Genomic DNA, 24982 nt, shown 5'->3' on the forward strand with positions numbered 1-24982 from the left:
AAAAAAAAAAAGAAAGAAAGAAATCAAGAGTCAGATGCTTAACTGACTGAGCTACCCAGGCACCTGTGTGCTTAACTTTTTTTAACTCATGGATCAAGTCCCCAGTCAATAGAGCTTGGAGAGCTCTTGTCTCAACTTTCACAGGAAACTAATAAAATTCTGTCATCTTTTGAGATGGTCATTTCAACTGAATTACTCTGCAGAGTAGGCCCTACTTTGTCAAGATGCAGTTGAAGTGATACATGCAAAAGTCCATTATAAAATGCAAAATTCTGGGATGCCCAGGTGATCCTGGAGTCCCGGGATCGAGTCCCACGTTGGGCTCCCTGCAGAGGGAGCTTCTCCCTCTGCCTGTGTCTCTGCCTCTCTCTCTCTGTCTCTCATGAATAAATAATCCTTAAAAAAACTGCAAAATTCTGTGCAAATTAAATACATGATTAAAAATCAGTGCCTGGCATGTCCGCTTTAAGTGTTGTCAAGCCCTAGGAGTTCATGGTGACTCGAGGCATGAGAGCAGTCATGCCTGTGACGGGTGTTCTACACGCTCTCTGGGTGGTGTTCATAGTTGAGTGTCACCCACTGATGACAGGTGAGGGCTCCCCCCCCCGCCTCATGTGGCTAATCTCCGGAGACTGGCATGGCTTGGTGGTAAGTGCTTGATGGGGCTGTGGGGGCAACTGAACCCCATCACACAGACCCTTTACTTCCTCTTTCATCTCCACAGAAGGATTCCAGTCCTGGATGTGGCGGGGCCTCACCTTCCTTCTGCCTTTCCTGTTCTGTGGCCATGTGAGTCCCCTGGAGTTTGTGGGTATCCCCTGTTCTGGGCTGACCCCTGGGAACAAAAGGTCCTCAGGCCTCTCCCTCATTCACCAGCTGTCCCTGAGCTGGGCATCTCATTGGGTCCTGGAGCAGACATGGCCCCTATCTGTGCCTTGTGCTCTGGGATGCTGAGGCAGGAGCCAGCAGTGGCCCGTAGCACCAGCATACTGAGCCCCAGATCTTCAGGCTGCTCTGGCCTGGTGGACACCAGAAGCTGGGGGCCTGGTCCACCCCCTGGGCTTCCCCATGTGGGTCTCCAGGGGAACCCGATGGGGTAAGTGGTGCCTGCCTCCTCTCTCTAGTTCTGGCAGCTGTACAATGCCATCACGTTATTTGAGCTCTCCAGCCACGAGGAATGCAGAGAATGGCAGGTATGGTGTGTGTGTGTTGGTGGGGCAGAGGAGGGGTCCTGGGGAAGGCTGGGCCAGCTTCCTCGGCCACCCTGCTCCCTGCTCCTGGGGCCAAGGAGACCCTAAGTGGTCTGAGAACCCTACTGAATGCTAGGGGGGTGTCCCCACCTCGGGGCCCTGCATGACCCTGAGGACTCATGCACTTGGTCCAGAGCCCTGCTTTCTATGGATGGAACTCTGCAGTTTGCCAGTGGCTTGTGCTAAGAGGGTTGCGAGGTCACAGAAGCAGCTGATCAAAGCTGGCTCCCCCTTTTCTTCCTTTCCCCTCCTCCCCCTGCCACCCTTCCCCCATCTCCTTGCATGGCCCTGCCCCTGCCAGGTGTTCGTGTTGGCGCTCACATTCCTCGTCCTCTTCCTTGGCAATTTCCTGACCACACTCAAAGTTGTGCACGCAAAGCTGCAGAAGAACAGAAACAAGGGGAAGAAGCCGTGAGCCAAGGGAACCGGATGTCCCCCGGCCCCCCGGGGTTCAAGACTGCAGGGGGTTCCAGCTGGCACCCTTGCTGGCTGCCGGGTTTTGTCCCCACAGTGACCGTGGTCACTGGCAGCAGCCAGCCCAGGGGTCAGCGCACGACTGTGAGAAGAGCCGAGGCCTGGGTCCCTGGCAGACAAGAGGAATGTGACTCCAGCCTGTTGGCATTATGTCCACCTGCTCCAGCCTCCCTATTTATGACCTATTTAACATGGGGGGGCCTCCTGACTGCTCCCTAATCCGCAGTCTTCCCCCGCTGCCCTCCTGGTCAGGGCCAAGCCCTGGTCGGTCTTCCTGGGGTGGGGACGGGGGGGGCCCTAAAGACTCAGGGAGCCCCTCAAGTTGGGGTCTAGCTGTGCCTCGCCCAGGTGCCCACCTGCCACTTGCTGAGTCCCCAGCGGGTGGAAGGAAACGCCCGGTGTCCTGTGGAGCCTCCCTCCTCGGGGCACACTGCTCCTGCTGTAAGCTCTCCTGGCCGCCGCTGCCCCGTGCCCGGGGTATTTAAGTTCTCAGAGAACCACTGTCTGTCTGTCTTGTGCTCTTTGCAATTCCTGAGTCTCTAGCCTGCCTGCCCCCCCACCCCCCCCCCAGGAGAGCAGCTGCCCTGCTTCCCTTCCAGAGGGCTTGCTGCAACCACCAGGGGGCGTCCCAGCCCTGGCATCACTTGGGTAGTGTGAGGGCTTTTTTTTTTTTTTTTTTTTTTTTGACACTTCAGAGTTTGGCTTCCTGACCGCCACCCCTCAACCCACTTCCCGGAATTCTTGCAGTGAGTACTCAGGGAGGGGGACCCAGACTTCAGCGCTGTTTGAGACTTAAGCCATCACGGAGGTCACCCACCCTCCACCTCCCTCCATTTCCCTCCTGTTCCCTCATGTTCTGGAATGTGGTGGGGAGAGTCTGAGCAGGCTCCCTCCAGGAGGTGGCACTTGGGAGGCTAGGACAAGTCTGCTGGTCGCCTTGCATCCGCTTCTCTATTTGTGGGGCAGGTGAAGAAGCTAGCAGGTTTGGTTGAGTGTTTTGCCACTGCTTCCCACACTGGCCTCAGTTACCCTTAACTACCTCCCTACAAACCCCTCTGACCAGAGTTCACTGGCCTCCATAGTCATGCTTTGGTCCTCAGGGAAGTTTAAGCTTTTTTCATTGTTACATTTTTAAAATAGGAAACTTCCCCTCCACCCCAGTAAGAGTCTACATAAAAACCTAGATTTCTGCTTCCCTAGAAAAATGGAAAGTTCTTGGCTAGGCTGAGCTGCCTGCCTAGGATGGGGTGCTTGCATTCTAGTGAGCCACAGACCCCAGGCCTCCCTTTTATACCTGTCCTGTTTCACTCCAGCCTGGGTCTTCTGAGCTGATTCTTAGGCACTTGGGTTTTTCCTAGACCAGGAGTCAACCAACTTTTTCTGCAAAGGGCCAGATCATCTATCATAACCACTCAGTCTGCAGTTGTCGGGCAAAAGCAGCCAATGGATAAATAAATGGGTATGGCTGTGTCCCAACAAAACTTTATTTACAAAAACACACAGCTGCCAGATTTGGTCCATAGAGTATGATTAGCTTAACCTCTGCCCTATACCATCATTTGTCCACGAGGCCTTGGATTGAGTGCTCTTTTGACTCCCCAGGGCATGGCAGGGTGGGGTGAGGTGGGATGGGGTGGCATACGTAAGTCTTCCTCTAGCAGATGACTTCAGAGAGGCTCAAGCTTAGTGGGGGCTGAGGCAAGAGATCCCTGGAGGGCAGGAGCCACCTCAAGCCATTATCCTGTATTCAGTTAACGCTAACTTGTGGCTCACTCAGGAAGCAAGCAGCTCTGATCTCTGGGGCATTAGAATCACCTGGAGCACTTGTTTAAAAACTCCTGGATGAAAAAAATAAAATAAAATAAAAATAAAAACTGGATGCCCCTGAACGCAGACCTTCCAGATGGTTCAGCGATTCTGTAGCTGGAGGTTGGGTGTTCTCGCAGGAGGCCAGGATAGTCTCAGCTTGGCAGAAGTGGAGGCTGTGAGGGACAGAGGGAGCTTGATGACTAAAATGAGTCAGTGCTGTCGTTTTGCAGATAGGGAAACCAGTCTAGAGAGGGCAGTGACTTGCCCACGACCACTCAGAACTGATGACAGTTTTCATCTTGAGCTTCCAGCAGTGGGGGCAGTGGGGGGGTTGCAGGTGCCAAGCCCCTGAGCCAGGGTTGCCTGGTGGTTCAGGGTGCTTTTTGAGTTTTTAGAATGTTTCTTCTCCCCCTCAGGCATGTGTACATGCCATTCCAGCTCTGGAAAGATGGCAGCCCAGCTGAAGTCCTGGGTGGGGGTGGGGGCAGGGGCCAGCCCCCATGTCCGGGGCTGGTGCCTGTGTTGTCCCGATAAGTCCCTGTCCCATTGTGGCCCCAAGTTCCTGGAGGAAAGCAGCCAGAAGTCGGAGGATGCAGCAGTTGCCTATCTCAGGAGCCCAGGGAGGCGGGTGACACAGGAGCAGTGGGTTTGGGGACTGTGTGGAACGCTGACAAATCCATTTATCCACGTACCAGATGTAGTTCTTTGTTTCAAGCATCGGTCTGCAGGACCTATCGGTGTGCGATGGGACACACGTGGCTGCGAGGAGGCTGTGTACTCCTGAGTCCTAGGGACAAACACTGGATCTGGGGTCTGGAGGGGCTGAGTCCAGCATCCTCACCCACCTCCATGCCGGCCCACCTCCAGTGTAAACCCGGAGGTGATTTCATGGTCAGAGCCCCAGCTAAGAAAGGAGACATCTCCAGAATGTTCTAAGAGTCTAGCCACAGGCTCCAGGCACAGGGAAACACCCAACTCCAAGTGTCCTTGGAAAGCTGGCAATAGGACAGGTTCTGGGGGTACAGTCTGGGCCTGGCAGCCTGGGCCCCGTCAGTCTTGCACGTTGGGCTGGGAGCCCTGCCCAGAGGGGTCATAGGAGCAGGCACAACCGGTGTTGTTTCTGCCGCTGTGCTTTCTTCAAAGCACTGAGTGCAACCTTGGCCGCTGCTCGGAAGACGTCCTCCACGTTCTCCCGAAACTTGGCAGAACATTCCAGGTAGAGTGCAGCTCGGATCTGTTCACAGGCGATCTGGCCCTGGGTAGAGGAGGGGCCTGCATTAGATGAGCCCTGGAGCCTGGGGCACCTCCTGACCCCTCACTCACAGATCTGAGGACTTGAAGCTGGCTTTCGGGGCTCTCTGGAGTGTGGAGCCCCCCTCCTCCTGGTCCCAGGCCCAGCCCCCGGCAGCCTGTGTGGATGGATGGGAAGGGCCTGTGGTGTGGCCTGAAGGCCAAGGGCGGCTGAGGGAAGCCCATCCCGGCCTCTGCCCTGCCCCCTGCTCTCGTCCCTTGTCAGGGGAAGAGGGAGCCACATCCCAACTCTCAAGAACTGGGCCAACTGGGCCAGCCATTGTGTCAGCTGGGCCTGTGAGAAGAGCTAGAGGCCTCCAGACACGGAGGGCTTCCTGCATGCCTCTCCCTTGTCCCTCCTCACAAGCTCCATGTAAGCAACAGAGCTGGGCGAGGACAGTAAAAACTAGCTCTCCTTCTAAAATTTACTTTTATTAGTACTTATTCCTTTTTATTAAACTTTCTTATTCATTTTCCTTTGTGTTCTTTTTATTGTCCCATGCTTCAGCCAGAAAGCTGCAGGGTCTGGTTTTGCCTGTGACTCCCGTGGGTCGGGGAACCCTGTGTTTGAACCAGGCCCACCCTCCCGTCCCGTGTGGCAGATGGAACAGGATGGTGGTTAAGGGCTCAGACTCTGGAGCCAGAGTGACTGGGACAGGATCCCGGCGAAGCTGCAGGTTAGCTGTGTGACTTTTAACCACTGTGTCACCTCCCTGGGTCTCAGTGCCCACCAGCCCCCTGTATGCTAACAGTCTGCACTTCAGGGTTATAAGGATTAAAGTGAAGTAGGGAAGGAGGGGAAGGAGGGGTGGGGGGAGTACGGGGGTGTGGAGGGAGCGGAGAGGGGGCCTCTCCCTGACCTGCATGTAGGTGATGGGCTCCAGCTGGGCGGCCCGGAGCTTCCGCAGCTGCTCCTTATCTTTGCGCAGGTCTGTCTTGCAGCCAATGAGCACCATGGGGGTCCCACGGCAGAAATGTGTGACCTCAGGGAACCACTGTGGAGGGAGAGGACATGCATCGGGGCTGAGGCCAGATCCGTGGCCCCCACCCTTGAAGCAGGCTGGCTGGGCCCCAGGCCTCACCTTGATGAGGACATTATCATAGCTAGTAGGGTTCATGACGTCATAGCAGATGAGCACAAGGTGGGTGTTCTGGTAGGACAGAGGTCGCAGCCGGTCATAATCTTCCTGCCCTGAAATGGGAAAGTAGGCAATGGGTAAGGGAGGCACCACCTCCTCTGTCCACCCGAGTCCCCCCTCTAGGCTCTAAGGGGTGAAGGGTTGGTGACTCTGTCTCTAAGGCCTCGGTGTGCTCATCTCTAAGACAGGTGGCAGCCCACAGTAGCCAAGATTACAGGGGATAAAACCCATGTAGTGCTCAGAACTGGATCTGATTACAGGGTAATCAGGGGAAGCTGGAGGAACTACTAGCAATTATGTCCAAGGCAATTACTCCCCCCCCCTCCCCCGCCACCGGCCCTGGCACTCAGGTGGAAGATAACAGACTCAGGCCGAATCAGCTCCCCTTGATCAGCAGGATCTTGGAGGGTACCCCCAGGCTGAGAGGTGCATGGCCTTGGGCTGCATTCCTCCTGCCCTTCTGGCAAACCCCTGGAGGAGAGTGGGGGTGGGGGGACCCGCACAGCTGCTGTCAGGCTTACCTGGGGAGACCCAAGGCTATGGGTGCTCGGCCCCTCCCCTGTACCCACTGAATCAGACGCCCAGGCTGGGTGTGGTTTTTTTTTTATGCTTTTTAGTATTAAAAAGTATTTTTTAATTATTAATTATTTGGTATTAAAAAGTATTTTTTACAATGATGATTTCAAACTCGCAGAAAGGTTGTAAAAGGATGCCAAAAACTTCCCTTCCTTGGATTCCTGAATTTTACATTTTGTGCCACTTGCCCTTCATATATGTAAACACTTGAACACTCGAACCGGTGAGAGTGAGGGGAGAGTGATTTCAGGCATTTTGCTGCTTCACCCCAGGATACTTCCCTCTGGTTTTCTAAGAACAAGCCCATTCTATCACCGCCTGTAGCACAAATGTCAAGCTGGAGCAAACAACACCAGCGGTGTGCTCGAACCCAACCCACAGGCCCAGTTCAGATCTCACTGGTAATGGCCAATAGTAGTTTTGCCCTGGTCCAGAAGCCAGCCCAGGATGATGCACGTAGTCACCACACTAATAATATTTTATTATTCCCACAGTGAGAACTGAAGCCCCTTGGGCTCACTGACAACTCCCCAGCCACCTCTGCAAAGACAGAAATGTGACTTCCTTCCATTATATCAGACACAGAGGCCCAGGAATCCCCACCCCTCCTCCTAGCCTGGGGGTGCCTGTGTGGTGCCAGCTTGCCCTCCTGCTGCTCCCTCCCTGCCAACGCAAGGACAGGCCACATCCTGCTCCTGACCCCCAGCTGCTGCCAGGACACTGCCATACTCTCCCTTCCCACTGGCTCTCCCTCTTGATCCAGGACTCCTGACGGTGTGCAATGAACGGGACTCCCAGCTATGACAATAGCTAGGCCAGGAGGACTCCATGCTACCATTTAGTCAGAGTCCTCCCAACACTGTGGAGGGGGTGAGGGGCTGTCAGGGCCCAGTTGACTCGGACTCTTCTGCCCTCATCACCAGAAGACTGGAGAAATCCTTGTGCAATGGTGGAAACCTGGCCCAGGATGCTGTGCCAGCCCATCTCCTGCAAACCATCCCCTCTCCTGATCTTGGTCCATGTCTTTCTAGACCTATGCTGTCTGATAGGGTAGCTGCTAGCCCCATGTGGCTAATTTCAATGAATTAACATTAAAAATTCAGGTTCTCCGTTGCACTAGCTACATTTCTTTTTTAAGATTTTATTTATTTGTTCAGGAGAGACACAGAGAGAGAGGAGCAGAGACACAGGCAGAGAGAGAAGCAGGCTCCATGCAGGGATCAAGTGATTAATTGCCACGCAGGGCTAGTGGCTCCCGTAATGGGCAGCATGGGTGCAGGGCATCCCAACACTGCAGAAAGTTCTGTTGGGCAGCATAGCACCATCATCGTCCAAGCCATGGCTGGTCTCCCATGATTGGCTGCTGCCCCTCAACAATCCCGTCTCCACCCAGCAGCTGGCTGAATCTAAGACATAAGATCCTGCCTCTCTACCCTCAAGTGAAAACTAACTTCAATAGCTCCCTACTGCCCTTTGTATAAAATCCAAACATCTGGGATCCCTGGGTGGCGCAGCGGTTTGGCGCCTGCCTTTGGCCCAGGGCGCGATCCTGGAGACCCGGGATCGAATCCCACGTCGGGCTCCCGGTGCATGGAGCCTGCTTCTCCCTCTGCCTGTGTCTCTGCCTCTCTCTCTCTCTGTGTGTGACTATCATAAATAAATAAATAAATAAAATAAATAAATAAAATAAAATAAAATCCAAACATCTCCCCAGGTGCCACATGACCCGGCACCCATGGACCTTGACCTTTCTCCCATGCTCCACCCCCCTCACCGTTTCTCAAACCCAGCAAACTCCTGTGCCTCAGGGCCTTTGCACTTGCTGTCCTCCCACACCTGAACACTTACCCTACTCCCTTCCCCCATTCTCTTCTTAGCATTTTATTTTAAAACATTCAGACTGAACATCCACATTATTTCCCTTTTCAGGACAAATAATGTCCTGAAATGTCAAATAATGTCGTCTTCTACTTCACAACACCAACACTTTATGCCTTATACACTGTATACAAAGTATACGCTATACACTTTGCCCACAAACGGTTAAGAAATCCTTACAGCCATCACCTGATGGGAGTGAATACTTCGATTTACACAGAAACTGAGCTTCAGAGAAGAGACCCCGCCAGGGCTCAACCCCCGGTTGCCAGTTGAGTGTTCCTTCTGCTGATAGGCAGCAATGCTCTATTTCACTTTGCATTGTGCAAACACAGGTTCTGAGCCTGAGGTATAAGGATGAGGTTCTGAATCCTGGCACAACATACATGTCTATTCCCTGTTAGAAATACGGTGGGAATGGACAGTAGTTGTAAAACGGGCCTCCTCGTGCTCCAACAGCTCCCCTCATCTTGACTGGCTGGCTCCTCGGGGAGGACTGCCCCTGTCCTGGGCATCCACCATCTGTGCTCAGACACCGACTGGTCTACTGCCTGTCTCCCCAGGGAACATGTAAGCGCACAGGCACCATGTCTGTCCTTAAAAAAAAAAAAAAAAATCATCCCTGGTACCCAGCAGGCCTCCAGTCAAGCCTGGCCAGTGGTTGTCCAGAGCTGTTCAGCTCCTGTCAGATGCAGCAGAGACCAGGGCTGCAACGTGCCTGGGGGTTTAGCAACGCTGGCCTGTGAGGATTTCGGCAGAGCTGAAACGGGCAGAAGTTGGGCTGCAGTGGGTGAAAGGAGGAAGTCAGACTGGGCCTGACCACCTCCTCTACTCCCCGGCCCCAGGGGCCTCGGCCCTTGCCCATTGATCCCTCTTGCCCAGGCAGTAGCATGGCTCACTCCCTCCTTCCCTTCAAGTCTCTGCAGAAATGTCACCTCCCTCAGGAGAGCTTTCCTGACTGCTGCCCCACGCCTGACCACATTTTTATTATTCTTCTGAGTACATGTCGCTCCCTGATGTTGGGTTTCGGTTTGGTTTTGTCTCTGCTATGAGCACAGAAGTCCCTGCCGACAGGGGCCATCTCTGTACAACCCTCGGCTATATCCCCTGAGACACAGGCGAGCCCAGTAACTGGCGAATGAACGAACAAAGGAGTGGGTGGGTGAATAAGGTGTAATGATCATTTTGGCAAGGGCATTTCACTTCTAAAGCCTGTGTTAATTTAAGCAGCCACCCTGGGAGGTAAGCTAGTTGGAGGAAGTTCTTCCTGCTAGGAGCCCATGTGGCCAGAGGGCCCTTTCTCAAGGTCATGGACGGGTTCCCTGTAAGCTGGAGCACCAGCTGGGTCCTCAACTCTTAAGGTCAGCTGCTGACCATGCCACTCTCAAATTGCCAAGAACTTTCTTAGGAGGACTTCCCCAGACTTCCCAACTGGCAATCAATCTCTGGACCTTGTTTTCTTACAAATGATTTCCTCACCTGTGAAATAGGTATGTGAGGAGCAGGTGAGCCTTGAGAATAACACTAGGAAGAGTGAATGAATATCAACAATCCGTGCCGGCAAAGCTCCCTCCTTATGAAGGCTCATGCTCCTCATGGCTTCGCTTGAAGCCCACTGACTGCACTAACTCATCGTTCCTCACTACAACGCTAACAAGGTAGGGCTGTTGTTACCCCATTTTACAGATGCAGAAACTGAGGCACAGAGAGGTGAAGTGAATCACCTTGAGGTCACACAGCTAAATGGAAGCTCAGATGACTGAAGACAGATGACTGAAGGTGAGACTATTGGGGGTGCCTCTCTCTCAGTCCACTGCAGAGGGTAGGAGGAGGGCCTTACCCTACAAGCCCTAGGCCTGACCAAAAGGCTGCCAACACAGGTATCTCAAGAGAGGAGGGCTCTGGGAGGGGACGGGCAGCCAGCCCAGATCCTAGCTCCCTCCTCCAGGTTGCCTTCCTGGCTTGACTGTGCCTGGCTCAACTTTTCTCAAGATTCAGTGTGAACCTCCACGTGGGGACCGGGTCTACAAATGATGGATTCTTGGATGCTGTTGACCTCATGTCCCCTTGGGAGATGTGGAGTGTGGGAGAATTAGGCTAGAATCACATTCTGTGACCTGGGTGCCTTCCCTCACTGAGCCTCAGTTTCCTTATCTCTTAAAGAGGGTGATAACCCTACCCCTGATACTGGAAGTAAAGGAACCATAGACTAAGCGATGCTGGACAAAGGTGAAGGCCTGCTACTATGGTTACTATTAAAACAGGAACTTCCAGGGGATGGGGACCTGGGTGGGCATCTAACCCCAGATCTTTGAACCCACAAGCTTTAGGGGCCCCCCAGCCACAAGGTGATACCATTATCCTCCCCCATTTACCCACACTGATGCTAAGGCTTAAAGGGGCCAAGTCACCGGTCTAGGGGCACACTAGGGCCCCACTCTGGCCTCTGCAGATGAGCTCACATGGAATTACGTGCAAAGGGATGCATTTATTTCTAGTGAGGAAAGGTATTCTGGGCCACAGCTCCCCCTTGAAGTGGCCCATCTTCCTGACACCGGCAGGGCTGTGGGGCAGGGAGGAAGTGAGGTTCTTGCCTAGCATGAGGGTATTTCCTTTGTGGGAAGGACCTCTGTTGTGGCAGTCATCTTTCTAGGGGTAGGGGTCTCTAAGGCCTGGGGCTAGGTTGAGGAGAGGGTGTCTTTGGGTTACAGGGATTCCAAAATCCCCAGCAGTTGGTCCCCAGCTCCCATCAGGGCGTTGGTCAGAGAGGGGCAAGGCAACATGAGAAGGGGAAGCTGCGAGAAGAGGAACCCACTTATTGCTATTGGGGCCCGCCCACCTGGGTTTCCTCCCTGGTGGGTGGGGGGCAGGAGTAGCTGGGCTTTGGCAGCTCCGACCTGAAGCTGGAGTGTCTTGCAGCTTCAGCTCTTCGAGCCCCCAGAGCTCCTGGCTCCTAGATAGCCCTCTGGTCCCCGATTCCCCATCTCAGCAAAACTCCTTTGCCTCCCCCACCCCACTCATCCTATTGTTCCCATCTCAGGCTGGGAAGGGGCCTGTGGCTCCCCACTTCCCTGGCAACCTCCATTCCATCCTGTGCCACCCTAACCCCTGGACTTCACCCCCAAGGCCCAGAGGGCTCCATCTCTGGTTGGTGTCTTAACATCCCACCTACCCCCACCTCCCCTCCACCCGGGAAACTTCAGACAGAACCACAGCTTCCTGCCGTCAAGGGTGTCAGGGCCCCCAGCAGGAGCAGCTGCGAGGGCAATACTGCTCACATTGCCCGCCTCCCCTTCACCTGTCAGCACTGAGAGCTCCATCACCCCTCCACCCACCTTCTCACCGCTAAGGAGTCTGTATCTGCTTCCGTAGGATGGAGACAAGGCCACACTGGCCTCCCATGCAGACCCCTGTGGTCTGGTCCTGGGTATGGAAAAATTCAGCCTCCCAGGGGTCACCCCTGAACCAGAGCTCTGGTCACCGATGGTTGGTTGGAAAGATACCACTCTGTACCACTCCCACCCCCACCCCCACCACAAGGTCTAGCTCATTAGGTTCCAGAACCTTCTACATAACATTTACTAGAGTTGTCTCCAGCTCAGCCACTCCCCTCACCCTCCTTAGTCTTTTTCTGTAGTTGGTCCCCTGGCCGGCCATCGTTTTCTGCCACTTATTTTTGTTCTCCATCCACCCACCCACAGGTGGAGACGATCTCACTGCCTTTATCACACAAGCATCTAAATATCTTCCGCATTAATTCTGTAGGCACCGTACTGGGCACTGGCATATGAAAGAATGCCCAGTCTCTCCTTCATGTTCCTTGTGACAGGGCTTCCTGGGTCACAGTGACACACCCAGAAGGAGCAGCCACGTTTCTTTCTCCCTGAGTATTCCTTCTTGGGCTGTCCTGTTGACCATGAAGCCAATCTACTTCCCTAGGACTCCACTGAGTCGTTCGTTCAACCCCCAGTTCTGTTTGCTGCTTGCCAGCGTCCTGTGGGGAGGGCCGTGCGGGGGAGACTTAAAAATCATGACAACGTTTAGCCCTTCCCAAGAGCCGACCCCTGTGTTACATGTCACATGGGTCTAATTTAATCCTCAAGACTACTTTAGCCCTCATTATAGATAAGGAAACTGAGGCCCAGGTGTCCCTAATGACACGCAGCCCAGGGGAGCCAGCATCAAAGCCCAGGTCTGATTCCAAAGCATGTGGCAGGAAGACCATCATCGCTGTGGTGGCTATGTGCCTCTGATGACTGGGCCTGGAGCCCCTCCAATCCCTCCCACAGCAGCTGTGAGAGCAAAGCCTTCCTTATACCAAACAGAAACTTTCTAGAACATCCACACAGCAGTCTGCCCTGATAAAAATCTTTTGACCATCTTTCTCTGGGTGAGGCCACAAAGACCAGAAGTGGGTCCCTGTGCTGGGTCCGATGGGGGAGGCTTCTATGAGCAGTGAAGCCCAGGGATCTGACAGGAGAGGCCCTGAGGGTGAAGGGCAGAGGAGAACGAAAACCTGCCTGTGACTCTCCCTGCCTCCCCAGCACCCCACCCACAAAGTGGGGCTAATGGACCTGCCCCTCCCTGGGTCCCCGACAGGAAGCATGTGAAACTAAACGTGTAGCAGACACACTGTAAGTTTTACTGCTCTTATGGTCACGCCCCCAGGGAATTTCTCAGCAACCTTTGGCTTTCTTAGTTCACAGGGCTGGAAGCAGGGCCCTCATCCAACAAAGGGGGAGTCCTTTAGAAACCACTACAGGGTGGACCCCACCATATAGTAAAGGCTGCCAAAATCAGGAACGGAAGAGGGGTCTTGGGATGGGACAATCCCTGTTCTGATTCTCTCCAGAGTGGAATGAGAGATGCTACTGGCAGCCTTGGGGTGGGGGATGGGCTCCATCCAAGGCCAGTGGAGACTTCTCCTCATACATACAATGCTTGGCTGGCAGTGGATGGGGCACCTGATGACGAGGTTCCACGCAGGCCACTAAGCACTGAGTCACAGAGGTTGGGTGAGGTCCCACCTAGGGATCTTAACCTTTGTCCTCCAATGCTGGTTCAGCCCAGAAGGGGATTGATTAAGGGCAGGATGGAAGCTCCTTGAGGACGGACACTCTGCCTTCCCCCACAACAGCCCACAGCAGGGACTGATAATTGACGTGAGATTAGCATAAATCCACATGCCTTAGGAGCTGCAGGTGGCAGAGAGAACCTTATTCTGGACTTAGAGCTCTGTTCCTTCTGCAGTACTTGGTTTATCCCCAGGAAACCAGGAAGACACAGAATTGTAGCCAGAATCCTAGAATCACAGGCACAAAAGTGTAGAGCAGAGACTTGCAGAACTATGCACTGTAGCCCATGGAATCTCAGACGTGTGGAACTCATCGTTTATGTCCACAGGACCCTGAAGCCTCAGGACTGTCAACCACAAAAGCCTGGAGTCACAGGCTCTGATATGTAGCTCAGAGAATTCTAGAACCATAGGACCCAGAAATTCAGCCCACAGAATCCTAGCACCAGGGAACTCAGATCTGCAACCCACAGAGTCTTCAGAGACCACAGCATGCAACACACGAAATCCTGGAACCATGGGAAGCAGAAGCGATGCCCACGGTTCTCTAGAACCAAAGGAGGGGAACGAAGCCGTGGGTCCTCAGCACACAGCGCCAGGAGGACGGCCGAGGCGCTCACCTCATTCAAGTGCCCTCCCTTTCAAAGACGAGCGAGTGGGGTCCTCTGAGCCTCCAAGGCCACCCTGCCAGCGCCCCTCCGCGACCGTCAGGGGCGATGGGAGGCCTGAGCCCCACAGAAGCTGGCGGGTGGGGGTGCCCGGGGGGATACCCAAGCGGGGGAAGCCCTAGGCGCACTCACCCGCGGTGTCGTACAGGTTCAGGGTCACCTCCTTGCTGCCCACAGTCACGCTGGCCGTGTATTTCTCGAACACCGATGGGGCGTAGTCCTGTCGGGGAAGGGGCCGGCTGGTTCTCCCGGGGCCCGGGGCCAGCTGCACCGCCCCCGTCGCCCTACCCAGCTCGGCTCCCCTCGCCCGGCTGGACTCTGGAACTCCCGAGGGGGCGCCCCGGGGTGACGCCGGGAGCCGGGGCCCAGGCTCGAGGCGGGGGTGGAGGCCGTCCGTGGCCCCGGCGGCCCCAAGCCCGTTTCCCCACCGAGCCCGACCCCGCCAGCGCCCGCGGCGGCCTCACCTCAGGGAAGGAGCCCTGGCTGTACACCATGAGCAGTGATGTCTTGCCGCAGCCGCCGTCGCCCACGATCACGATCTTGAGCTCCTTCCTGCCCGGGCCCGGGCCCGGGGCCCCGGGGGCGTCCATAGCGGAGAGCAGCCGGCACCGGCAGCCGCACCGGCAGCCGCGGGGCAGGCCGCGGGGGCTGAACCATCCGGGGCGGGGCCAGGGAAGCCCCGCCCACGTGTGCCGGCGTCGCCTCCGCCAGGCAGCCGCCCGGGCCCACCTCCCGGCCTCAGTTTTCCCTTCTGTTGGGGTCCTGGCCCGCGCAGTTCACCTTTCATTCCCGGGGAAACTGAGACCTCTGAGAAGCGGGGGTGCTCGGGCTGAAGCGCGGCTCCCGCCTTCTCCCTCGCACGCCAGGCGCGCGCCCCCCACCGACCAGAGCCGGTCGTTTCCGCCGTTCCTCCCCGGGCACCCCTGATTGGCAGGCCCCGCCCCCTGGCAGGCCCCTCTGATTGGCCGGCTCGGCCGCCCCCGTCGGACAGGGGCCCTTTGACCGGCGGACTGTTGCCCCAGCACCAGGGTTCCAGGAGCCCTCGGTCTCCAGCTCTAGGAAAAGCCCCCTAGGTCGCCCCGCTCAGCTGCGTGGCCTGCGGCGGTCGGCTTCCGGGCCGTTTCCCCACGAGGTAGGCTGGTAATGCAGGCAAGATGCTGGCACGGGGTGGGGGGGCGGGTCTGCCCACCCAGCCCAGCCCCACGGGCGCCAGTGGGGGTGCGGGGTGGGGAGTAGCAGTTCCCCTCACCTACCCCCCACCTCCCCGAGAGCACAAGGTGGACGTCTGGCGCCCCCTGGCGGGCAGCCGCCTGGGGCGGGCGTCTTGGAGAGCAGGTGAACGACTCCAGAACAACACCCTTTGGGGGTTGGCCCCAAACCTCGCGGGCGGAAGCCTCTTTCTAGCACAGGCCAGAGGCGTGAACCGAGGAAGACACCGTCGAGGAAGGGTTGGGGAAAGCCAGGGCAGATCTCGTGAAGATAAACTGGGACCCCTGATAATCCCCCATCCCACCCTGAAATGTAATAAAGCGCTCGCCAGCCAGCAGCCACGTATCTTCATCTCAAGAATTCTCATCACTCCTCCCACTTCCCCGACCAAAACAGCCATTTATTGAGCACAATGTGCAGGTACTATCGTGAGGTCGCCCCTGCCCCCCATTCCTTCCCTCCCCGCGACTCTGGGCCAACCAACGGTCCTTCGCGCAAGCCAGGCCAGTTGTCAGGAGTGGCAGGGGACGCCCGGAGCCGGGGTGCAGCAAGCCGGCACTGAGGCATGGCCAAGGGAGACGGGTCCTACCGGCAGGAGTAGTCTCCTCAGACAGGGTTGGAAGGATTCTCGGTCTCCTGGCCCCCAGGGAAGATTTTCAATCTTCAAGCTCTCAGCAAAGACCAGGTAAACTACTTCACGGAGGAAACCGCCAACCTGGCAATTCCATGAACACGGGGTAGGTTTTCAGCAGATGCAAGATAAGGTCTGACCACCAGAGGGCAGCAGCGACCGCCCGTCGAAGCTCACAAATGAAGAGCCCAGAGCTGGGAAAAGGAGGTTTAAGTCCCAGCTGCAGGTTAAGGGAGGGAGTCTCCTATGCTGTCAAGGGCCAGAGGGCCACCTGCTGGGTCAAGCACCCCCCACACAAATTTACAGCAACTCATTCCTTTTTTCCAACACAAATTTATTGAGAGGCAACCATGTTCCTGCCTGCAAAGCAAGAAGTTTTGGGGAACAGTCTAAAGGAGTCTGGGAGATGTGAACAATTTAGAGATGAGGGCTTAGGGAAGGTCGAACCTAAGATAGGCAATGTTGAGAGGAAGACCAATGGAAGCAGGATGGGCACCATGGGCAAAGGCATGGTGGCTGGAAAACCCCATTAGGTTCCACAGTGCCTGAGAGTGAGCAGGGAGGCCAGACAGGGTTGTCAAGGTAACTGGAGTCAGATCAGGGAGGGCCTTTCTGCCAGGCTCAAGAGAGGAAAGCTCCTGAAAAGAGCTTTGCTCAGCCAAAGCCAAGTACTCAAGCTCTCTCTGGTGACCTAAGAGGAGCTGTGGCTGGCTGGTGAGGCAGGGCTGGGGGTATGTGTAATGGCAGCCTGAGACCAGCAGGAGAGGAAGGATGAAGGAGGCCTCCGAATGAGGGGAGAACCACTTACCTTTCCAGCCAGCCCTGGATCTGACCCTGAGGCTCAGGGAGGGCCTGGAGGGCAAGAGAATGAGGGGCCGGGGGAGATTCAGTTAGGAGGGTCAACCCACTCTGAGCAAACTGCCACAGGAGGTGGGGGTTAACCATACCTCCTGACATTCCTCAAAATCTGGGACCTCAGTTTCCATTTTCTCTCCTGAGAAATGGGGCTCCGATCTCAACTTAAGACAGAACACATGGCTTCCACCAAACTAGGGGGTGGGGGGCGCTCGGGGCAGAAGAAAAATGAGGCTTCCCGGCCCTGCCTGCATGTAGGCAGAACAGCTGACACTGGCCCCGGCACACCCACCCACCCCTGCATCACCAGGAGGCTGGCAGAACCCCAGCCCCACCCGGCCTGGAGTGTTTGAGTTGGACTCCGCTCCAGTGGTGCAGGGGCTGGATCTGTACCTAAAAATACCCAGGAGCCAGGCCAGCTGCTGAGAGCTTCCTCAGAGGCAGCTGGGCCGGGGCAGGCCCGCTGAGCAGGGCCAGCTCGCATGCTCTGGGAGCCCTGCTCCCTTACCTGAGATGTTCTGAGGCCCCAAGTCATTCACCTTTTATTCACAAGGAATTCCTGGAGAGGTTTAGGAAAGCAAGCAAGAGTCCTTAAATTGGTTCTTGCCATAAAGCTGTTGGACACCGAAGCCTAGGGGAGCACGCCAGGTAGCATGAGTGGCGTGGACTCATATGGCCTGCGCCTCCCGCCATAAGGCCAGCTGAGCCCAGAAGAGAACTAAGGGCCAGATCCACTTCTGGCTTGTCGGGGCAAGGTCTGACCAAGCATAGGTTAGGATGTGGAAGTTAAGGACAATTCTTCCAGCTTCTCTTGCCCCGGTACTTGAGAACATCCTAGGAGGTCACCTCACTCCTGAGGGGTCATCCAACCCAGCGGCCGCAGAAGAAACTGAGCTAATTCTTTGAGGTACCAGAGATGGGAGGTGGCCAGGGGCTGACTGTGAGTCAAGGGCTCTCTCCAGGGCTCAGTACCTGGCGGTGCTGGTGGGGAGGTCGTGCTGGAACACAGAAAGCTCCCCCTCCAAAGCCAGGCTCAGAAACAGCTCAAAAGGTCATCGTCCACATTCCTCCTGCTTCACATGGGGAGACCTTAGCTTCCGGAGGGGCGGGGACTTGCTGCGGTCACTGGCCAGTTGGAGACGGCGCTGGACCCAGGCGGCCTCCAAGATGGCGGGGCGCCTCTTGCCACAGTCTGGGCAGAGGCAGTCTCCACCCAGAGGGTCTGAAAGGTCGTATTCCAGGCTGGGGCTCACGCTGGATGGGCCGGAAGAGGCGGGACCCTGGTGTCCAGTAGCAAGGCAGGTCCAGCCACCTCCCAGCCTTGGGCCGCCCTTCCGCTGGCGTGGCCCTCTCCAGGCTGGCCCCACCGGATTGGCGCCAGGAGCGCCCCGCCCGGGGCTCGCTCCGTGACTAGGGGGCGGGGCCAGCCCGAGCCGGGAGGAACTACACGGCCAGAGGACAGACTGGCTGCTCCGCCTCTCCCTGCCCCAGGTGATGGGTGTGGGGTGGGGGTACAAAAAAAAAAAAAGGTGAAAGAGGTAAAGAAGAAATGGAAGTGAGGAGGGAGTATGACCCTTACAGGTCGTTAAGGACACCTCTCCTTCCCCGAAGTCATACCCAGACCAGTTTAGCACCTAATTGCTCCCTAATAGTTCCGAAGCCGGCTATGGCTCTCCAGCCTGGGGCTGGGAGAGGCGAAGTTTAAATCAATTATTTAGCCACCGGACGCCCATGGGACAGAAAGACCCCCGTCTCTGGAAACCCTAAGGACTCTATCTAAAGGGTCAGAGGACACCCTCAGGCAACACGCCAGTCACCTGAGGATCAAGGGGGTTGAATAATCAACTCAATAGCAGAACCAAATTTAAACCTCAAATTTTAGGCCAGTGTGAAAGGAAGAGGGCCCATGAGATATTAAGAACGTGAGCCTCATCAACTTCTAGAAAGTGCCCCCCCCCCAGCCCCCGTGCGCATAGGGGCAAAGAAGTGTGGTGCCAGGTGCACGGGAGGGAGCCTCCTTCCTCCCCCTCCCCCCCCCCCCCCCCCCACAGCAAAGGACAAGATGAACCAACCCCAGCTTATCTGGGACTGGAGACCCTCATAGAGCCAAGGGAAGGGGGCCAGGAGTGAAGAGCACCACACTGGCTACTTTCAACCAGACTGCTTTCCCAGCTTCCTGGCAGTGATGCCAGCAGACAGCTGGCACGAGAGGAAGCCCAAAATAACCCAGACAGCTGGGGTGGGAGGGGGTGCCATGGACACGGGTGATGGGCTAGAAGTCAAGACACCTGGAACTCCACCCTGGCTACCACTGGTGGCCTCGTGACCTTGGGTGCGTCCCTTTTATTCTCTGGGTTTTTGGGGGAGTGACCCCAAATCATGACCCCATTATGGGGCAGTCGGTGAGGCTGAGGAGAGGCCACCATTCCGACTCAAACCACACAGAAGGAAAAACGGTGCTGGCTCCCTGCCTACGGAGAGTCAGTCTTCCCCTTTGCCCCAGGCTTTGCCACGTGCCTCGGGGGTGGGTTGGTGGGGGAGGAGCTCGCAGACAGCCCAGCCCCCACTCCCTGCAGCCACATGGGAAAGGAGGCCAACTAATGTGCAGCCAGAACGTGAGGCCAAGCCCCCTAATCACACTTACGCCTACCACTCCCGTTTCCAGTCTGCATCTTTACTATCGTTTCACACTGGAGACTCGCCCAAGGTCACCAGAACAGCCACAGGATTTAGAGCCTCCCTAGATTAACCGCCAGGATGGCTCTCAACAAAATCTCCAGGTCAAGCCCCGCCCCTCCCCCAAGCTTTGGTTTAGCCTTCACATTGAGGGGTGGGGCAAAAGTAGGCAGGGCTCATCCCACAAGGAAGCCAAACCTCAGCCCAAATGGGGGAGTGGTGGGGATCAGTGGCACCTGGACCCAAATGGTTCATCAAAGTAATCCCTAACTGGAGATCACATGGGGAAGGGATCAGAGATCAAGGGCCACGCCACCTCCAGCTGTGGAGTTTCCTGGAGACAGTAGTTAACTATGTATGAGCAGCCAGCTTGTATCAGGAGAATAGGGAGAGAGTTGCCATTATTGGGAAGCTAACGTCTCTGTCAAGAACGGAGCATGGGGTTTCAAGTGCACTAACGCCATCCTCGCCATACCTCCAGGTGTTACCCAGCCCAGAGGTTCTCAAAAGGTGTCCTCAGACTGCAGCCATCCGCATTACCTGGGAGCTTGTTAGAAATGCAAGTTCTCAGGTCTCACCTACTGAATCAAAAGCTGTTGGACTGGGCCTTGGGAGACGTTTGTAACGAGCAGGCTCAGGGCTGGGAATCACTGATCTAGCCCCATTTAAGCAATATAGGGAAACGGGCTCAGAGACCAAGCAGCTCATGCAAAGTCACAGCACGTATTTACGTGCCAGCCAGGTTTCAAATCCCGGGTCTGATTTTACAAACTATTCTTTTTGAGGGTGGTGGTGGTGCAGAGAATCCGTGGGAATTCCAAGGAATGGGGAGAAGAGTCAAGAAACCTCTTTCTCAGAGGAAGCTGGCCCAAAACTCAGGTACTTGTGTTCTCCACCTCCCTAGCAGCTCTAGACATCCGAGGGGAAGAGGCCAGCTCACACAGTCACCCCACACGCCCCCACTCTGGGCAGGAAGGGAGGGCCAGAGCAGGGTCGGGTTTCCTGGCAGCAGACACTACGTTTCAGAAGAGGCACCCAGGGCCCTCTCCCACCACAAAACACACAACTGGTAAATACTTGCAAGTGCAGCCTCCTATGCCGCTCAAGACTGCAGAGAATTGCACACCCCAAACTCTTGACAACAGAAGCTGACAGGCGGGGATGGATGGACCTAGCAGGGAGCCGATTTCACACACATAGTCCCACACATCTGTGTGGGGGAGAGGCTGCAGAACCAGCCCAGCGGGTTTGGGGTGCTCACCCTCACCCTCCCTGAGCTCCCAAGCCCCCCGAATCTCCCTGGCAGGCTGGGAAAGGACTCACACCTACCTTCTTGTCAGAGTGACATTAGGCCTGCTCGTGCTGTCCAAAGGAGGATAGTTCACTCCGGGGGTGCCAGGCAGCTGCCTTTTCTCCAGCCAAGAGCCTGACAGGGGAAAAAGTCGGAGGGTTTGTTAGGGAGTGGACGGCCACAAACCGGGCAGGGTCTCCTGGAGGGAAAAGTCGCCTCACAAAAGCCCCCCCCTTATTTCATCTGCCCCGTGGCCCTCACTCTGGAAAGGGTGGGGGTGGGGGTGGGGGTGGCTGAGTCACGAAGTTCAGCCCCGGCGACTAGCAGCAGGAGGCGGCTCATCTGCATTCCCAAAGACCCGCCCGGTCCGCATCCCCTCCCCGAAGAAGGGCCGGAGACGCGAGGGCTTAACCCGAGCCGTCCGCCCGGGGGGGTCCCGGGGAGGGCCCGCTCCGCTTTCCCAGGCCGCGCTCCTCCCCGCCCCCTCCCGGCCTCCAGGGCACAGGGTCGGAGGGTGTGCCCGGAGCCGCCAAGGCGGGACGTCGGTGGCCTCCGCGGGGGCCTCGAGCCCAAGTGGGGACAAGGGGGCCCCCGCCCCTCGGGCTCGGCCATCGCGGGCGCCGAGGCCCGGGCAGGCGGCGAGGCGGCGGGGATCCGCCTGGGGTCAGGGCCGGGCCCCGAGGGAGGCTTCGCCCGCCGCGGGCGGCGCCGTCCGAGTGGGGGGGCCTCGAGGCCCCGACCGGCCGCGCCTCGCAGGGAGGCCTCCTCGTGCCCGCGCGGGCCCCCGGGTCCGGCGCGCGGTCCGGGGCGGCGGCGGAGCCCGCGCTCGTCGTCGAGGCCTTCCCCAGCCAGGGGCGTCCATGCGGGCGGCGGCCTGGAACGCGGGCGGCGGCGCGCCGGCCTCCCCTCCCCCCGGCCCCGCCGCCTCCTTCCCTCCTCCCGTCTGGCGCGCAGCAGCCGCCACCGCCCGAGCCGCGGGCGGCGCGCGAAATGGCGCCCGTCTGGCCGCCTCGCCCGGCGGAGGCGAGCGCGGGAGCCGCGGCGCGCGCGACGCCCCGGGGCTCGCGGCCCCAGCCTCAGTCCCCGCGACCACCCTCCGGCCTGGGGCGCTACGCCCTGCGGGCTCTCGGGCCCGGCCCGGCGAGGGGCCGCCGTCCGCCCGGACCGCCCAACGACAACTGGGGAAGGAGGGAGGACGGAGGAGGGCGGCCGCCATTAGCACTTGCAGCCCGGCCCGCCCGCCCGCCGGCCCCGGCCCCGGCCCCAACCCCGGCCCCGGCCCCAGCCCCGGCCCCGGCCGGCGGCTCAGCTCTGAACCTGAAAATAAAACTCGTGCTTGGGAGGGAGGAGCGAGCGCGGCCGGGAGAACAGGCACCGCTCGGTGGCAGGCGGGAGAGATGCTGCGTCATGGTGCCAACATGGACGCCGGCCTTTTGTCCTTTTCTGCTTAGGAAGCGCAGGCACGCCCCGGAGCCCCGAAAAGCCGGCTTCGGAGTGCGAGCCCCGCCGTCACGAGAGAAAGAGGTCCTAGGCCGGGCGGGGAGGCTTCCTCGTCTTTTGAGCCCCCCACCTCCAAAAACACTTCAATTTCCTCCTCCCCATCAAGGCTCAGACCTAGCAAAGCTGGAGGGACGACCGCAGGCGGCTCCCTGGATGCCCGAGCTCGCCGGGGAGACCCTCCCCTCGCCTCCTGGGCAGAAGGGGCAGAGGGTCTGCGGAGCCCTCGCCCCCCCACCCCTCCCCACCCGCTGCCAAACATAAAGCTCCAGAAACCTCCGTCGCCCCTCAGCTCCCAAACATCTGCAGCCCTTGGCCTGCTCGAAAAAAGATTTCCTCGAAGGGGCAAAAGGCACTTTTTTTTTTTTTTTTTTTTTAACTTACCCGCTCAGCCCGGTGCCATGGAGTCTGGAAGATCAAGCTGGGCGTAGGTTTTGGACGTGTTATGTAAAAAATATCTTGGGGGGGGGGGTTGTTTAGTTAGGATTATTGGAGGGGAATGGTGGTGTCTTTTCTTGTTGTTACCTTTTTGTAAGTTACACTCTCATGGCATTTTCTGCTCCTTCCACTTCTGCAAACTTTCCAGGGTTGGGTTGGCAAAAGGCGGCTTCGCTGAGGACTGTTTACTGCTCTGGATATAGCAATGGTGTGATCGTCATTAAGAGACAAAAGGCGAAAATACACAGTCAAATCAAACAAAAGGCAAAAGCAGCACGGCCATCCCAACCACCATAGAAAATACCCGCGAGTTAACGTTGGTGTTTGGCTCGAACCAGCTAGGACTTGTTTTCCAGTTTTAATCTAGTTTCCTGTGACGGCTTTAGTCTCTGTACACAAAGAGAAGGTCTTCCTTTCCCTCACCCACCCCCCTACCAAGACGAGAAAAACAGAGCTGTTTTTCTTCAAATAGATCGATTTTCAAAGAAAAGTGTACATGTTACTGGGAAGAAAACTGACTAGCATTTATTGCTGTAAACATTTTCAAAAGCTTAAAGGCTAAAACCTTAGCTTTATAGAAAGCAAAATCGTCTAGAAGCATTTTTAAACTGGCTTATATTAGACAAGAGCGACAAAGACATACATGCAGATGAAGGTTCAGAAAATTAAGGACATCTCAGCAACATTAACATAGAAACTGCACTGCATAAGGACAGAATGGATTGGGTACTTACAATGTAAAAGGTTTTTAAAAACTTAAAAGAATAACAACTGCTTACAATTTTTTGTTGCTGCCATTTCGCTAATCCTACAGCTATACATTTAAAACATTACCTTGTTAAAAAGAGAGCAGAAGGAGTTAATAAGATGGCCAGGTTTAAGTGTTTAATAGAGGAAACTATATATATTTAAAAATTTATTGTTCAGTCAAGAGAATACAGATTAAGACAGCTCCAAGCTCCCACCCACCCACCCAAGAAAAAAAGAGGAAAAAAAAATTAAATATGTCGTTTACTTAGGTTTTTTGGAATTCAAAATTGTTAACTGCTGACATTAATGGTGTGCTATGACCTAGTTATACAAGACAAAGATGGATTCCAAGTCATAAGGAAAAATCCAGATCTTTTTAAAAAGTCTTCTTCATTCTTCCAATTGTGAGTCCTTTAGCCTGTTGACAAATGTTAAACACAACACTGAGGCGTCCTGAACTGGATGGTGGAGTCAAAGGAAAAACATTCCCCATTTGCAACAAAGGAAAAACCCACTTGGCCATTTAATTCCATTGCAGAAAAATGGCTCCCCTCATCTGTTGGCCTCTCCTTGGTGTCTGATGAACGATGTTTTGAGATCAGCGTCTAATAACTCAAGCCCTATAGAAGCCGCGCGCTGATTGGCTGCCGCGCCCTGCCGCCCTGCTCCAGCCAATTACCTACCCACGGCCAAATTACAAACCCCGAAAAGAGCCCCAATATAAAATACACCACCACGAAGCCCCAGCAAGGCGGCTCCTCCGTCTCGGCCGCCCGAGAGGAGAGGTAGAGGGGGCTGCAAATGCGTCCTCGCGAAGCCCGGGAGCCTCGGAGTTGAACTCACAAAATGGAAGCCGCGCGCTGATTGGCCGCCGCCACTCCCGGACCTTTAATAAAGAAAGGGGAAGGAAAAGATAAATGCAAAAAAGGGGGACTCTCTCTCCTCTGCTGGAGGCTGGAGGAAGAAGGGGGGGGGGAAGCATGTGTATAGGACAATTACAGGGCGCTCCTCTCCAAAAATAAAAACGGAGCAAAAAGCCTCTATCACCCAGGTCCAGGCGAGGGCTACATCCTCCCAGGAATGTGAATGCTAATTTGGTTAAAAATCCTGGTTTCCCCTCCCTAGCTCAGCTCCAAAGGGGAGGGGGTCTCGGGGCAGAAGAGGAAGCCGGAGCAGAGATACCTCGATTGCAACTCGTCTTGAGTCGTCTTGCCTCCCCCCACGGTTCCCAGCGTCTAAACACACAATCACCTCCCACCCCACCCCCCCCAAAAAAAGCCCAGCCCTTTGCCCCGGTCCCCCACGCGCCCACCTCCGGTCTTGGCAGTTTGGAAACAGTTTTGGAGGCCCCAGGCGCACGCCGCGGCGGCCGCGGCTCGGAGGGTAGCCCCAGCCGCGGGAGGTAGAGCCGGAGGAGACCCCCCTCCCCCGCCAGCCAAGCCCCCCACCTAAGTCCCAGCAGAATAAATAAATTAAA

At 56.3% G+C, this 24982-nt stretch overlaps 2 protein-coding genes across 21 annotated transcripts in view; one reads left to right on the top strand and one right to left on the bottom strand.

Annotated features, from left to right (window-relative positions):
• The window catches only part of TMEM120B (transmembrane protein 120B), a 49432-nt gene extending 45841 nt beyond the window's left edge, over positions 1-3591 (top strand). Inside the window, exons 10-12 of the mRNA XM_041728731.1 lie at positions 725-789; positions 1125-1193; positions 1552-3591. Coding sequence (XP_041584665.1) covers positions 725-789; positions 1125-1193; positions 1552-1665 — 248 coding nt within the window. The 3' untranslated portion in view covers positions 1666-3591. The remainder of the gene's footprint in view (positions 1-724; positions 790-1124; positions 1194-1551) is intronic.
• Positions 2-24965, bottom strand: RHOF (ras homolog family member F, filopodia associated). 20 transcript variants are annotated; one of them, XR_005983761.1, is made up of 9 exons: positions 22843-23716; positions 16807-20955; positions 14623-16082; positions 14291-14378; positions 5906-6015; positions 5684-5818; positions 4226-4788; positions 3621-3706; positions 2-1629 (listed from the first exon to the last, which is right to left on the bottom strand). XR_005983761.1 is itself a non-coding variant. In XM_041728717.1 (9 exons), the coding sequence occupies exons 5-9, from the start codon at positions 14746-14748 to the stop codon at positions 4624-4626; spliced, it is 624 nt and encodes a 207-aa protein (XP_041584651.1). In that variant the 5' UTR covers positions 14749-16082; positions 16807-20955; positions 22843-22948; positions 24349-24391; positions 24818-24965; the 3' UTR covers positions 3193-4623. The 20 variants fall into 20 exon arrangements, 17 of the variants coding, with proteins under 17 accessions (XP_041584651.1, XP_041584654.1, XP_041584652.1 ...); XM_041728717.1 differs by lacking the exon at positions 2-1629 and adding exons at positions 24349-24391; positions 24818-24965 and having other exon boundaries at positions 3193-4788; positions 22843-22948; XM_041728720.1 differs by lacking the exon at positions 2-1629 and adding exons at positions 22702-22738; positions 24021-24330 and having other exon boundaries at positions 3193-4788; positions 22843-22948.
• Positions 24966-24982: the final 17 nt, after the last annotated feature.

This window comes from Vulpes lagopus, chromosome 14, assembly GCF_018345385.1.
Source record: "Vulpes lagopus strain Blue_001 chromosome 14, ASM1834538v1, whole genome shotgun sequence".
Taxonomy (NCBI): domain Eukaryota; kingdom Metazoa; phylum Chordata; class Mammalia; order Carnivora; family Canidae; genus Vulpes; species Vulpes lagopus.

Bases quoted from the DNA above. Each gene is read 5' to 3' on its own strand.
- RHOF (XM_041728717.1), bottom strand. From the start codon at position 14,748: ATGGACGCCCCCGGGGCCCCGGGCCCGGGCCCGGGCAGGAAGGAGCTC. The intron at 6,016-14,290 runs GTGAGTGCGCCT...TTCCCATTTCAG, and splicing joins GAACCTGTACGACACCGCGG to GGCAGGAAGATTATGACCGG. The intron at 4,789-5,683 runs GTCAGGGAGAGG...TCCTCTACCCAG, and splicing joins AGCCCATCACCTACATGCAG to GGCCAGATCGCCTGTGAACA.